This window comes from Coffea eugenioides, chromosome 4 (genome assembly GCF_003713205.1).
Source record: "Coffea eugenioides isolate CCC68of chromosome 4, Ceug_1.0, whole genome shotgun sequence".
In the NCBI taxonomy this organism is placed as follows: domain Eukaryota; kingdom Viridiplantae; phylum Streptophyta; class Magnoliopsida; order Gentianales; family Rubiaceae; genus Coffea; species Coffea eugenioides.
Window position 1 is genome coordinate 1,724,876 of NC_040038.1, and position 13,206 is coordinate 1,738,081.

General features: G+C 38.1%; 2 protein-coding genes across 4 annotated transcripts; both read left to right on the plus strand.

The window, feature by feature from the left end:
* Positions 1 to 2,088: 2,088 nt before the first annotated feature.
* On the plus strand, positions 2,089 to 8,573 carry LOC113767432 (ABC transporter C family member 8). Of its 3 annotated transcripts, none has more exons than XM_027311531.1 (13): positions 2,089 to 2,170; positions 2,447 to 4,398; positions 4,481 to 4,801; positions 4,888 to 4,974; positions 5,088 to 5,702; positions 5,826 to 5,990; positions 6,069 to 6,363; positions 6,456 to 6,670; positions 6,986 to 7,291; positions 7,437 to 7,500; positions 7,771 to 8,010; positions 8,152 to 8,274; positions 8,352 to 8,573. In XM_027311531.1, the coding sequence occupies exons 1-12, from the start codon at positions 2,101 to 2,103 to the stop codon at positions 8,271 to 8,273; spliced, it is 4,452 nt and encodes a 1,483-aa protein (XP_027167332.1). In that variant the 5' UTR covers positions 2,089 to 2,100; the 3' UTR covers position 8,274; positions 8,352 to 8,573. The 3 variants fall into 3 exon arrangements, with proteins under 3 accessions (XP_027167332.1, XP_027167333.1, XP_027167331.1); XM_027311532.1 differs by having other exon boundaries at positions 8,365 to 8,573; XM_027311530.1 differs by having other exon boundaries at positions 8,152 to 8,573.
* A 2,283-nt stretch (positions 8,574 to 10,856) lies between these two features.
* Positions 10,857 to 12,824, plus strand: LOC113768384 (serine acetyltransferase 5-like). The gene is made up of 2 exons (XM_027312720.1): positions 10,857 to 11,410; positions 12,067 to 12,824. Exons 1-2 carry the CDS (start codon positions 11,024 to 11,026, stop codon positions 12,556 to 12,558), a joined length of 879 nt encoding a protein of 292 aa, XP_027168521.1. The 5' UTR covers positions 10,857 to 11,023; the 3' UTR covers positions 12,559 to 12,824.
* The last annotated feature ends 382 nt before the right edge of the window (positions 12,825 to 13,206 follow it).

Here is a 13,206-nt window from a genome sequence, read left to right on the forward strand (position 1 = left end):
CTACCGTTAGTTTATTTCAAGGCCTGCATTATCTATTTTGTTGACGATGAAGGCAGTTGTTAATCAATAGCAGTGCCTGTGTTCATGATGGCTTTTTCTTTTCTTGGATTGACTAACTCTTCTACGTCCATATTAAGTTCTTGCAAAAAGAACCAGCCGTATCAGTTTTCATTTGTCCGTCTTCCCATGTAAATTTTAGGAAGCTTAATGTAGAGATTTTGAGGAGGAAGGAAGAGCTAAGATCTTAACAGAGCACCAAAAGTATCATTCTGCAACATTTTTTTCTGCGGTAAAACTAGTAATCCTATAATGGTTTTTGAACCATTTAAATAGTCAAAGGGATTCCGAGTAGCTTAAACTCTCAAATGAACAGACCATCTAGAACCGGAAGAGTTCTTATGTAAACAGACTCTGAACTAAAGAAACCCGAAGCTTCCCTTTCTTTTCTTTTTTTTTTTGGGTTCGAATCCTGCAACAATAAGCCAACCCTCTGGCGGCTAAATTTCTAAACGCATACGACAAAACACTCGAAGACTCTCATACATTGTAAGTATATTATACGCTAATGCAACTTCAACTCTGACATTACCATCAATCCTACTTGTTACTATAAACAACTGCAGGGTAAATCACTCAGCATCTTCTTTGATCCAAACAACATAGCCGACGACATAAACACGAAGCACTTAAAAATAAATCTATAAAACCCAAGAATGGGTTAATCAAAACAAATCCTTGTAACCATAGAACGCAACGCTCTATATCTGATGATCCATCAATTCATATCACATGCAGCTCCATTTCGTCAAACGAGACCACGTTTACATTCTTTGAGCAGCTATAAAAAGCAGCAAATGTTCCGTAATCATGCTTCTAACCTGGTTCTCCTGGTCTTGTGTAACAATAGTATTCAAAGAATGCTAATCCCACAAAAAAAAAAATGCACTAATCACACGAATGACAATTGAAGAACTCGCCTTAGGGGAGTTGACTGCAGGTAAACTAGCAGATGTACACGCAAATGACAATTGACGGCCTGAATTTTTACTAACTTAAACTCGAAGGAGGCTAAATAATGCTCCGACTTAAAATTGAACTGTCTAGTACCTTGACGCACATGTTCTCATTGTTGTCTAAACAGAAAAAATGAAGGTCTGCATTATACCGAACAAATTTAAGTTATTCTCTATTAGTATCAAATATGACTTAAAATCGACCGCCCGAGACTAGTGCTCCACTGACATGTTTTAGAGATTTCACTAGAACTCTAAAACGGTCGGTGTATCCATTCTACGTCCTGCAGATAACGGTGTACATGACTCTCGATCGGAGGTAATCCGTACTTTGATCCAGCTGTCTGTGACCTCCGGATCCACGATTAATTTCTAAGATAATGAATGAGTTTTAATGTTTGCGAGGGTGTGAAATGAGAAAGTAAAAAAGAATAGTAGCGTATCTTTTCTTGAGAGGGCAACATACATGGCATTTAAACATTACTTAGTGTAAACGTATCTTGGGCATGGTTCGAAGTCTCGGCCGAGTCGTCACCGTCTTAGCCCCTACCGATACGATACCGTGACGAAACGATACCGAGATACTTGACTCGCCGAGAAATCGGCCGAGACATCACCGCGACGGATTGACTCAGCCGAGTCACTCCGAGTTATCTCGAGTTAAGACGAGAAATCGGCCGAGTTACACCGTGACGGATTGACTCGGCCATTTCTTTTGCTATTTTTTATTATTTTTGTTTAGCATACTTTTTTTATATTATTAATAATTTTTAGAATATTAAATACTTTAAAATTTGCGTCTCACCGAGACCGCGACCGATATGTCGAGACCGATGTGGAACGTTCCAGGCCACGACCGTGACCGCGACCACGACTTTGAACCATGATCTTGGGTGCAAGAAAAGTGGGTGACGTCTGCTGGTTGTCATCTCATCTTTGTTTAATGGATTTCCTGATTTTTGTGGTCCAGTTATATTTATGGCGTTGAGTTGAAGACCATCTTAGATCAACTAGCTCAATCAGGAGACGTATAGTTATCCAAGCGTGGCAATCAGTTATGACTGGCACCGTCTCTGCCAATCATGCCATGCTATTGAGCTTCAGTAACACCCCTCCAACACCTATGGCTCCCTTATTGGAAATGGAAACTTCACGTGGTATGTCACCGACTGATTCTCCTCCCCCCCCCCCAACAAAAAAAAAACAAAGAGAAATGGTCATCTTTATCTAATAACTTGAGTAGCTCGAGTTTGGTAGTAGAATTGGTTCCTGTTTCTATCTGTGCTTGTTTGTTTGTTTCATTTGCTGTTGATGTTTCAACAGCTTGCATGCAAGCTCTCTTCTTTTCTCAATACTTTCCAATAATCTGTTGACTAATTTTTGTGATTCACAAGAATCGAATGGCTCTAAAATTCTGTAAAAATGGCATGCAGGGCTGTTCTACATGATTTGTGAGGGAGAGTTTGATCTGGGATCAGCCTGCGTTCAGAGAACGCTCGTAGATATCTTCAACCTATTACTGGTATTTGTATTCTTTCTTGTCTTGATTGTCGGTCTCACAAGGAAGATCAATATCAGGCTGCGAAGGGGGGATTGGATCGCTACGGCAGTTTCAGTCTGCTGTGCTCTTATAAGCATTGCTTACCTCTCTACTTGTTTGTTACACTTGAGCGGAAACAAGGGTGGATTTAATCATTTGAGCTGGTTAGCCTACTTATTCAGAGGACTAATTTGGATTACCTTGTGCCTGTCCTTGCTTGTACAAGGATCAAGATGGATCAAAATTTTTATTTCTACATGGTGGGTGGTTTTCTTTCTGTTGATATCAGCTCTAAACACTGAGGTACTCGTGAAAACGCACAACGTTCAAATCCTTGAAGTTGCAGCTTGGTTTGTAAGTCTCTTGCTGCTTTTTTGTGCCTTTAGGACCTTCCATCATACCATTTCTCATTCAAATTTGGAAGAGGGTAACTTCTCGGAAACTCTTTTGGTGAAGGAAGTTCACGACGAGAATTGTATTAGTCTGGGCCAGGCTAGTTTCTTTAGTAAACTGTCATTTTCTTGGATCAACCCTTTATTGCGCATAGGAAATTCCAAAACTTTAGCTCTTGAAGACATTCCCTGTCTAGGACTTGAAGATGAAGCAAATTTGGCATACGAGAAATTTGCTCAGGCATGGAGCTCGCTTCAAAAGGGGAAGGGCTCCAACAATGCACAGAATTTTGCTCTTTGGGCAATAGCAAAAGTTCATTGGAAAGAAATGTTACTTACAGCAACTTATGCATTGCTTCGGGTGGTTTCAGTTGTACTTTCTCCATTATTGCTCTTTGCTTTTGTCAAATATCACAAACTTGAAACCAGAAATATCGATGAAGGTCTTGCCTTAGTTGGGATGTTAATTCTTGTGAAAGTTGTGGAGTCCTTGTCCTATCGGCATTTCTTTTTCTATGCAAGGAGGATTGGTATGAGGATGAGGTCGGCTCTGATGGTGGCAGCTTATGAAAAGCAACTCAAGCTTTCTAGTTTGGGCAGGCGAAGGCACTCAACTGGAGAAGTTGTAAACTATATAGCAGTTGATGCTTATAGGATGGGAGAATTTCCAATGTGGCTTCACATAGGATGGACTTCTGGGCTTCAACTCTTTTTGGCTATCGCTGTCCTTTTCGCAGTTGTGGGTCTTGGTGTCCTTCCTGGTTTAGTCCCCCTGCTGATCTGTGGCCTTCTTAATGTACCCTTTGCAAAAATACTTCAGAAATGTCAATCCGAATTTATGAATGCTCAAGACAAGCGACTCAGGGCCATGTCTGAGATCCTAAATAGTATGAAGATACTTAAGTTACAGTCATGGGAAGAGAAATTCAAGAACTTAATAGAGTCATATAGAGGGATTGAATTCAAATGGCTGGCAGAATCTCAATACAAGAAGACATATAACACTGTTTTATATTGGATGTGTCCAACAATTGTTTCCTCGGTCATTTTCTTTGGGTGTATCCTGTTCAAAAGTGCCCCATTAGATGCAAGCACTATTTTTACAGTTTTGGCTGCGCTAAGGAGCATGTCAGAACCAGTTAGGTTCATACCTGAGGCTCTTTCCGTTTTAATACAGGTCAAAGTTTCATTTGATAGGATCAATACTTTTCTCCAGGAAGATGAAATCAAGCGTGAAGATAACATCAAATATCCCCCGGGTGAATCAGATCTTGTCATTCTTATTCAAGATGGAAATTTCAGTTGGGATCCTGATTCAACAGCTTTGACAATTAAAAATATAAATCTGAAAGTAAGAAGGGGGAACAAAGTTGCAATTTGCGGACCTGTTGGAGCAGGGAAATCATCTGTTTTATATGCAATACTTGGGGAAATACCAAAGATGTCAGGAAATGTGGGTTATAAAATTATCTCCATCTAGTACACTATGATTTTTTTTCCGGGTCCTAATTGCTGTTGCCGTTGTTTGCCTCCAGGTTAATACATATGGATCCATTGCTTATGTTTCTCAAGCTTCATGGATTCAGAGTGGAACAGTCCGAGATAATATACTCTTTGGAAAGCCAATGAACAAAATAAAATATGACGAGGCTATACGAGTTTCTGCTTTGGACAAAGACATTGACAGTTTTGACTACGGTGATCTTACAGAGATTGGTCAGCGTGGTATTAACATGAGTGGTGGACAGAAGCAGAGAATTCAACTTGCTCGAGCAGTCTACGATGATGCTGAGATATATCTTCTTGATGACCCTTTTAGTGCGGTAGATGCACATACAGCAGCAACTCTTTTTAATGTAAGACTGATGTCAAAGGCATGTTTTGGTAGAAGATAAAAAATTATCTGAATACTCACCAAGTACTTTGAATTCTGTAATTGCAGGACTGCGTCATGTCTGCATTAGCAAATAAGACTGTCATTCTCGTGACTCACCAAATTGAGTTCCTTTCAGAGGTTGATCATATTCTGGTATAAGTTTCTACTTTATATAATTCTCTTGTGCCTCAATTAAATCATGATCTTTATGTATTCTCTTAATTAGTCTTTTGTTTGCTAAAACAATCCACTTGTTAAATATGGAGGTTATGGAAGGAGGACAAGTAACTCAATCAGGAAGTTATGACGAATTACTGACAGCAGGGACAGCGTTTGAGCAGCTTGTGGTTGCACATAAAACATCATTGACATTATCTGATCCTTTGACCGGTAAAAATGAAGTCGAACATCAAAGAGGAAAAGGGAACGCCCTGGAAGGGACAAAACAGCCTTACTTCGGCAAAGAAGCCAGCGAGGGAGAGATTTCCATGATGCCTGGAGTACAGTTGACAGAAGAAGAAGAGAAGGAAATCGGAGATATTGGATTTAAACCATTCTTGGATTATGTTTTGGTTTCAAATGGATTATTTCATGTGATAAGCGGTCTATTTTCGCAGACGGGCTTTGTTGTTCTTCAAGCAGCAGCGAGTTATTGGCTAGCATTTGCAATTCAATCTCCAAAATTCAGCAGTGTCATTATAGTTTGTGTGTACACAATAATTTCAACAGTTAGTGCCTTATTTGTCTACCTGAGATCTCTGTTTGCAGCTCTTCTCGGATTAAGAGCTTCTGAAGCCTTCTTCTCTGGTTTCACCAACTCAATATTCAGTGCTCCCATGCTCTTTTTTGACTCTACTCCAGTTGGGAGGATTTTGACACGAGTAAGACATATTTGCTCCAGTTTTATCCATCTTAAATACATTATGGTGTTTTATTAGCTGTCTACCGTATATCAAGATATCAATCGCTTACTCTTGCACGATTTGGTCAAACTTTGTTCTCAGGCCTCCTCAGATTTTAGTGTGCTAGATTTTGACATCCCTTTTGCCTATGCATTTGTAATGGCTGCTGGAATTGAACTAGTTGCAGCAATTGGTATTATGGCCTCTGTGACATGGCAGGTTCTTATTGTCGGAATCTTTGCAATAGCAGCCTCCAGATATGTTCAGGTGAGACCAAGCTTTTTCCAGTTCCCTTTCCCTCACAATAGATAATTTGTTATTCTCACACATCCCTGTTTACTATAGGGATATTATCAAGCCTCCGCACGGGAACTTATGAGAATAAATGGAACCACAAAGGCCCCCATAATGAACTATGCTTCTGAGACAGCCCTTGGGGCTCCAATAATTAGAGCATTTAACATTACTGAAAGGTTTTTCCAGAACTATCTCAAGCTTGTTGACACAGATGCAAAAGTCTTTCTTTTCTCCAATGCAGCAATGGAGTGGTTGGTCTTAAGAACAGAAACACTTCAAAATCTCACCCTATTTGCTGCTGCTTTTCTCTTAGTGTTGCTTCCAAAGGGATATGTAGCTCCAGGTATTTTGAAATGCATGGATATATCTAAACATTATTTAGCTAGGGTATCTGATAACCCAAAGTAAATCATTTTTATTGATTTATGTTTTCAGGGCTTGTGGGACTATCTCTTTCTTATGCTTTCGCACTTACTGGCACACAAGTGTTCTTATCTCGATGGTACGGTAGCTTAGCTAATTATATCATTTCAGTAGAGAGGATCAAACAGTTCATGCATATTCCACCAGAACCTCCGGCGGTCGTGGAAGACAAAAGGCCCCCACCTTCATGGCCTTCCAGGGGTAGAATAGAATTGCTGGATTTGAAGGTAGGATTCTCTTCAAAAACATATCTTAGAGGGATCATTTTTTTAACAGATAAATTAAGCAATGGGAACCAAATCTATATCAGATGGAAAATTTTGCATGTCCATGGATGAACTGTTGTCATGAGGTGGTGAAACATGTTAACATTCAGGTCAAGGCTGATAATGCAACTTCTGTTTGTAGGAGAATTTGTTATGATGAGAAACAAGCTTCAGTCAAAGGACTAAAGTTGCAATGCTACCTCAAGTTTTAAATTTATAAACTTGATCATATCTAATAGATATGTACTAGTGTGTCTAATCTTCGTTCTTATGCAGATAAGATACCGTCCAAATGCTCCAATTGTGCTCAAAGGGATAACCTGCACTTTCAGAGAAGGGACCAGAGTAGGAGTTGTTGGAAGGACAGGAAGTGGAAAAACTACACTCATTAGTGCTCTGTTTCGCCTTGTAGACCCATACAGTGGGCAAATTGTTGTAGATGGGATCAACATTTGCTCTATAGGTCTTAAGGACTTGCGTTTGAAGCTCAGCATTATCCCTCAAGAACCAACTCTTTTTAGGGGCAGCATTCGAACCAATTTGGATCCCTTAGGCATCTATTCTGAGGACGAGATATGGAAGGTGCACAAACTAATATTTCTCCTAGAACCCCATAGGAAATACAGCTGCACTGTTAACGAAACTGGAAATTATCTAAAATCATCTGCTCATTCTCTTTTCCTTTTTCAGTTCTTTTGAATATATATGACTACTACTTCATATGCAGGCTCTGGAGAAGTGCCAGTTGAAGGACACCGTCAGCAAACTTCCAAACTTGTTAGATTCTTCTGGTGAGTCATTGCAAAAAGAGATAAAAATGGCTTTTCAGGGATCTTGATAAAGCCATTTGAAAAACATTTCTCTCTGATCCTTTTCCAAAACGAAATTTGAGCTGACAACATGTGGAAGTTTTAAGAAACACAACATCGATAATGCATTGCATTTGTAGGCCACTCTTTAGGCCTGTTGGCCTCCATTGAGAACTCATCCATACAAACAAATGCTATTTAGCTTAGCAGTGATAGATGATTAATATCTCTGCATCTTCATGTTTTACACAGTCAGTGATGAAGGTGAAAATTGGAGTATGGGGCAACGGCAGCTCTTCTGTCTCGGGAGGGTTCTTCTAAGAAAGAATAGAATTCTAGTCCTCGATGAAGCTACTGCCTCGATCGACTCAGCTACTGATTCAATCCTGCAGAAAGTGATCAGAGAAGAATTCTCCAATTGCACTGTGATAACCGTGGCACACAGAGTTCCAACAGTCATAGATAGCGACATGGTCATGGTTCTTTCTTTTGGTAAGCCTTCTTTTTTGTTTTCTTCTCTCTATCTTGTCTCTTTAAGTTTAGCACATTGTTAAAATGACTCTGGTAATGAAACTTTTAGAATTTGGATGGAATGGTTTCGCCCTAGAAATTTGGATTCTCTGTGCTTTGTAGGGAAGCTTGTGGAGTATGATGAGCCCTCAAAGCTGATGGAAACGAATTCATCCTTCTCTAGGCTTGTAGCTGAATATTGGGCCAGCTGCAGAAAGAACTCTACTCAGAAATTGGAAAATTGAGGTGACTAAAACTTGCGTGCTTCTAAAGAAAGAAACCAAAAACCTTGTGCAAAACTGTTTTACTTGCACATGATAAAGTTTTTATCAATAGGACTAGGCAGGAACATCAAGAAGAAGATGAATCATGAAGATTGGCTTCTTTGAGAAACTCCACAGGCTGCTGCATTTTATGGGAAATTTCCATTCTGACATTTCAACCATCTCAAGACAAGATATTTCTGGAAATTTTAAGAGTATCCTGCTGCCATATGTGAATCCTTTCATTTAGGATATCTGAGTTTACTGAATGTCCTTTCTTTCTTTTCTTTTTTTTTTTTTTTGGCTATTTGAGTTCAGTTATTTGCTTCTATAGCATGTTTCATGGAAATCTTTTTTTCGACAAACATGTGACACAGAATTAGTGAGAGCAAAAATTTATTTTTAAAATAGTGAAGCCATAAAAGAAAATTTTAAATCTTTCCCTAGGACAAGACTATAAAGCCACAAAGAAAAAGGAAAAAAAAAATAAAGACAACAGAATAAATCATTGACAACTAAGGATATCAGAAAAAGAAAATTCTATGTTAAGCGACATACTAGTTAATCAATAGAAATAAACTAAAGATTGCACACTTTCTTAATTTGAGGGATTTCTATATTTGTAACTATCGTATTATTTTGTTATTCAAGAATTTCATGAGTTTCAAGTCGCTTTTTATAGATAGACTCATTAGAAAAATTCCCTACATAACTGGCTTCACAAGAAACATTAATTAACGTGCATGGCATACCAAACAAGCCGAATTCTGCATAATTTAGATTATAAACTCTACTGCCTAAGTCTTAAAGAAGGGGTGAATATGCCTCGCATGTACAAATAATTTCTGAAGCGCAAAACTTTTTTCATCTTCTTAATTTATTCAATAAAGTTGGCAGGACCCTCGCGGAACAGTTCATCAGTGGTCGAACTTCTTGGAGAAGCTTATTCATTTTGACATGCACGGTCGAAACCTGCTGAGATTGCAGCCAATATGTGATATCAATGCATCTAAGCATTCACGCTCACATATATTGTATAACTCTTTACTCTAGAAAATGACAATATGCTCAATTTTTTTTTTTTTTTATTTTCATGCTCACACTTGGAGCAATTATGATGTCTTAAAAGGTCAAATTATATATTTTTAAATTTTATAAATCCTTGACAAGTATTAAACCCAAATAAAGCCATGGAAGGATTTCTTTTTCCTTTTTTCTTTTCTTTTCCAGCGCTATTCTGTCTCAAATTGTATGCAATTTTTTTTTTCAATAGAAGAGGGATGGAATTTAAGAAATCAGGACGGGGAAGGGAGATTTGAATCCGGAATGGCAGAATCTCTACGTTTTAAGGTCTTAACTCTAATCGCTAAATCAATGTCTCAAATTATATATATAAAAAAATTTGCCAACACAGTGATTATTTCATTTGTGTATAAGGATTTAGAACAATAAGGGTTACTTTGGAACTTTGGATGTGATGTTATTTGTAAATTTTTTTTTTGCTTGAATTATAAACACGTTTTTTAACTTTTTTTTATATTTTTAATTATCTTTTTATTTGATATATATCACATCATAAAAAAAAGCCACATGTTATTTCAAATAATTTTTCTAAATAATCTCTTGTCCAACAGACTATGAGTAAAAAATTTATAAGGCATACTGCACAAGGAGTGCACTCATTGACAACCTCAAAAAATTTTTGGCAGATTATAATTTAAAGATTCGAGATTTTATCAGTTTTGACTCATTTGAGTTTATTGCATTTGCTTTAAGCAGTACATTTGCACTTTTGTGCCACAATAAATTGATTTAACGAGGTATAGCATTATTTTTGCATCCTTAATTCTCAAAGAAATTTGATAATTAATACAAAAAAAAGTTATACTCCATTTGACCCCACTTTGATAGTCTTGTTTTTCATTTTCATCCGTTCCAAATTATAACCTACTTTCCAACGGAAGAATATAGTTAATTTTTAACTTCTCTAAGATATCCTTATTTAATGTACTTTCTTATAGTGAATATAACCTACCTTATTCATTAATTGTTTTGATTCATGCCTTGAATGATGCAATTTTCTATTAATATTAAACTTGTTTGGATTGAGTATTATTTACCTAGTTTTATTTGCTTACATCATCATTACAATTTTCAATACACCTTTTTATTTTCCCAATTACCTTTTTATCTCACATACATCACATCACAAAAAGTGCTACAGTAAAAAATATCCCAAATAATCCCAAATAACTTACAATCCAAACAAACAGATTGTTGTTGCAATTAATGTAAAGGTATGAAGATTAGTTATACTACCAATATTAATGCAAGGGTATTTTAGAAAAATATTAGGTTATATTTACTCTTTCATTAAAGTTAATTAATTTTTTTAAAATATTGTAAATATAAAATTCAAGATTATCAAAATGAGATGAAAGGAGTATTTTTGAACATTAATTGCGAACTTAAAGTAACACATTAAAAACAATATCTTGGTAGTGTGGGTGATGGTCGAAGTTGTGTTTAACTTGATCTGATTTCAAGGGAACGAAATTCAATTTTGATAGAAAGAAATAGCGTAAAAGAAATTTTTCATATCCAATCGCGCAAACTCATCCGGTAGTGTATCCCGGGAGAGCTAATTTGAGAAGATTCCATACCCTCATCCCACAGCTACTGGACAGTCGTCCATCGGAGATAACCAGACGACCACTTTATCAGACAAACAAATGCCAGGACAAGACAACCAATCCCAGCCTTCTCCGACCGCCGGCAACGTGGAAGAAAATGAGGACGAAGCCCTTGTCTGGGAGCAGATAAAATCCGAGGCGCTCCAAGACGCCGAGTCGGAGCCAGCCTTGGCTAGCTACTTGTACTCTACCGTGCTTTCTCACTCCTCGTTGGCTCGCTCGCTTTCATTCCATCTGGGAAACAAGCTTTGCTCCTCCACACTCCTCTCCACTCTCCTCTACGATCTCTTCCTCAATACCTTCTCCTCCGACCCCTCCATTCTTTCTGCAGCCGTCGCAGACCTTCGAGCCGCGCGTTACCGGGACCCGGCTTGTATTTCTTTCTCTCATTGTTTGTTGAATTACAAGGGATTTCTTGCTATCCAGGCATGATTCATATTATGCTTCCTTCAGCTTTCTACATTGGGTTCTTTCTGGGTTTCAGCCAAAATGGTTGTTATCGACATTTTTGTGGGAAATAAGGTCCTTGGTTTGATTTTTATTGGACTTCTATGAAATTTTTATACTTGTCGCTAGGAAATCAAAAGCCCATTGAGTAATCTCTTGGGTAAATATTTAAAAATTTGGAAGGTTTGTGGTCAATCACTAGGGAACTACATGGCTATGTATTCCTATGAAACTCACTATATATTTACAAATAAAAAGAAAAAGAGACAGGCGCCTTGGTAAAAATGCACAGAGGATGATTCTGAACTCCAATAGATAAGTGATAACAAAGGAAAATTAAGTAATTAATAATTATCGACTGGATAGTTGTAGATTATGCTGTACTATTTGCTCAATTACCTCTGCACTTTGCTGATTGCTATACTTTTTAGCTTTTTTCAATTGCTTTGTATCAGCAATTACCAGGTATTGTAGTTGGATGGTGAACTCATATCTTTATCTCTAGAATTTCATATGCATCAGAAGAATGAATAATGCAATTAACACATTAGATTCAAATTAAAGAAATGGAAACTGCGATATGTAAATTCACATGTAGGTATGGATTTATTGTCATGATTTACCTGTGGATGCAGACACATAGGGTGGCACATAAACTATGGCTTGAAGACCGAAAGCCGCTCGCACTATCATTGCAATCTAGGATATCTGACGTCTTTGCAGTGGATATACACCCTGGGGCTAGAATTGGGAAGGGGGTGTTGCTGGATCATGCAACAGGGGTCGTGATTGGAGAAACAGCAGTTGTTGGGAACAATGTGTCAATACTGCACCATGTAACCTTGGGTGGGACCGGCAAAGTCTCTGGTGATCGCCATCCAAGGCTTGGTGATGGTGTCTTGATTGGTGCTGGAGCTACTATATTGGGGAATGTGAAGATTGGTGAGGGAGCAAAAATTGGAGCTGGATCAGTTGTGCTAATTGATGTGCCCCCTTGGACAACAGCAGTTGGAAATCCAGCCACGTTGGTCGGTGGAAAGGAGAAACCTAAAGTGCATGAAGATGTTCCTGGAGAGTCTATGGATCATACTTCATTTATTTCTCAGTGGTCTGACTATATGATATGAATTTGAGCCAATGGTCACAAGGTTTCATATTGGATGTAAGTAGAATTTAATTGAACTACATTGGTTGAGTCACATTGGACTGTGGGATTTAGAAACTGTAAGACAGTGGCTTAAGGAGGCTCTCTTTCAGACGTAGTTAGACAGGGTAAAGGGGAGCCTCTTTCAGATGTAGTTAGACAGTAAGGGGGAGGAATACTACTGTTTTGTACATTTATAATGGTGGAATGAAAGGGTGCTTCTGAGGCTTTTCAGACCTCTTCTTTGAATTTGTGCTCACAGATTTTGCTCTTAGCGTGCACCGAGGCCCTTGTTGCATAATGGGGTTTTAGTTTGTGGTTTCAAAAGCTCAATTGCGACGTTGAGTTGCATGACTCATTGTTACATGCTATTATCAATCAAGCAGAAGACTTTTCCAGTTGCACGTCCTAACTTGAATTCTTTTCTTGCAGAACATTGGTGAAACAGTTGGCTGTTGCCAACACCACCTTTGAATTTCTTATAATCTGCAGCAAGTAAGAGAAGATATCAATGCTAAACTCTCTGAATTTCCGTACAGTAAAGACAAGAATATGAAGCCAAAATTACTTCTTCTTTTTTTTTGTGGGGAAGGGGGGGGGGGGGGAGTGGGGTGTTTGTGTGTGTTTTATT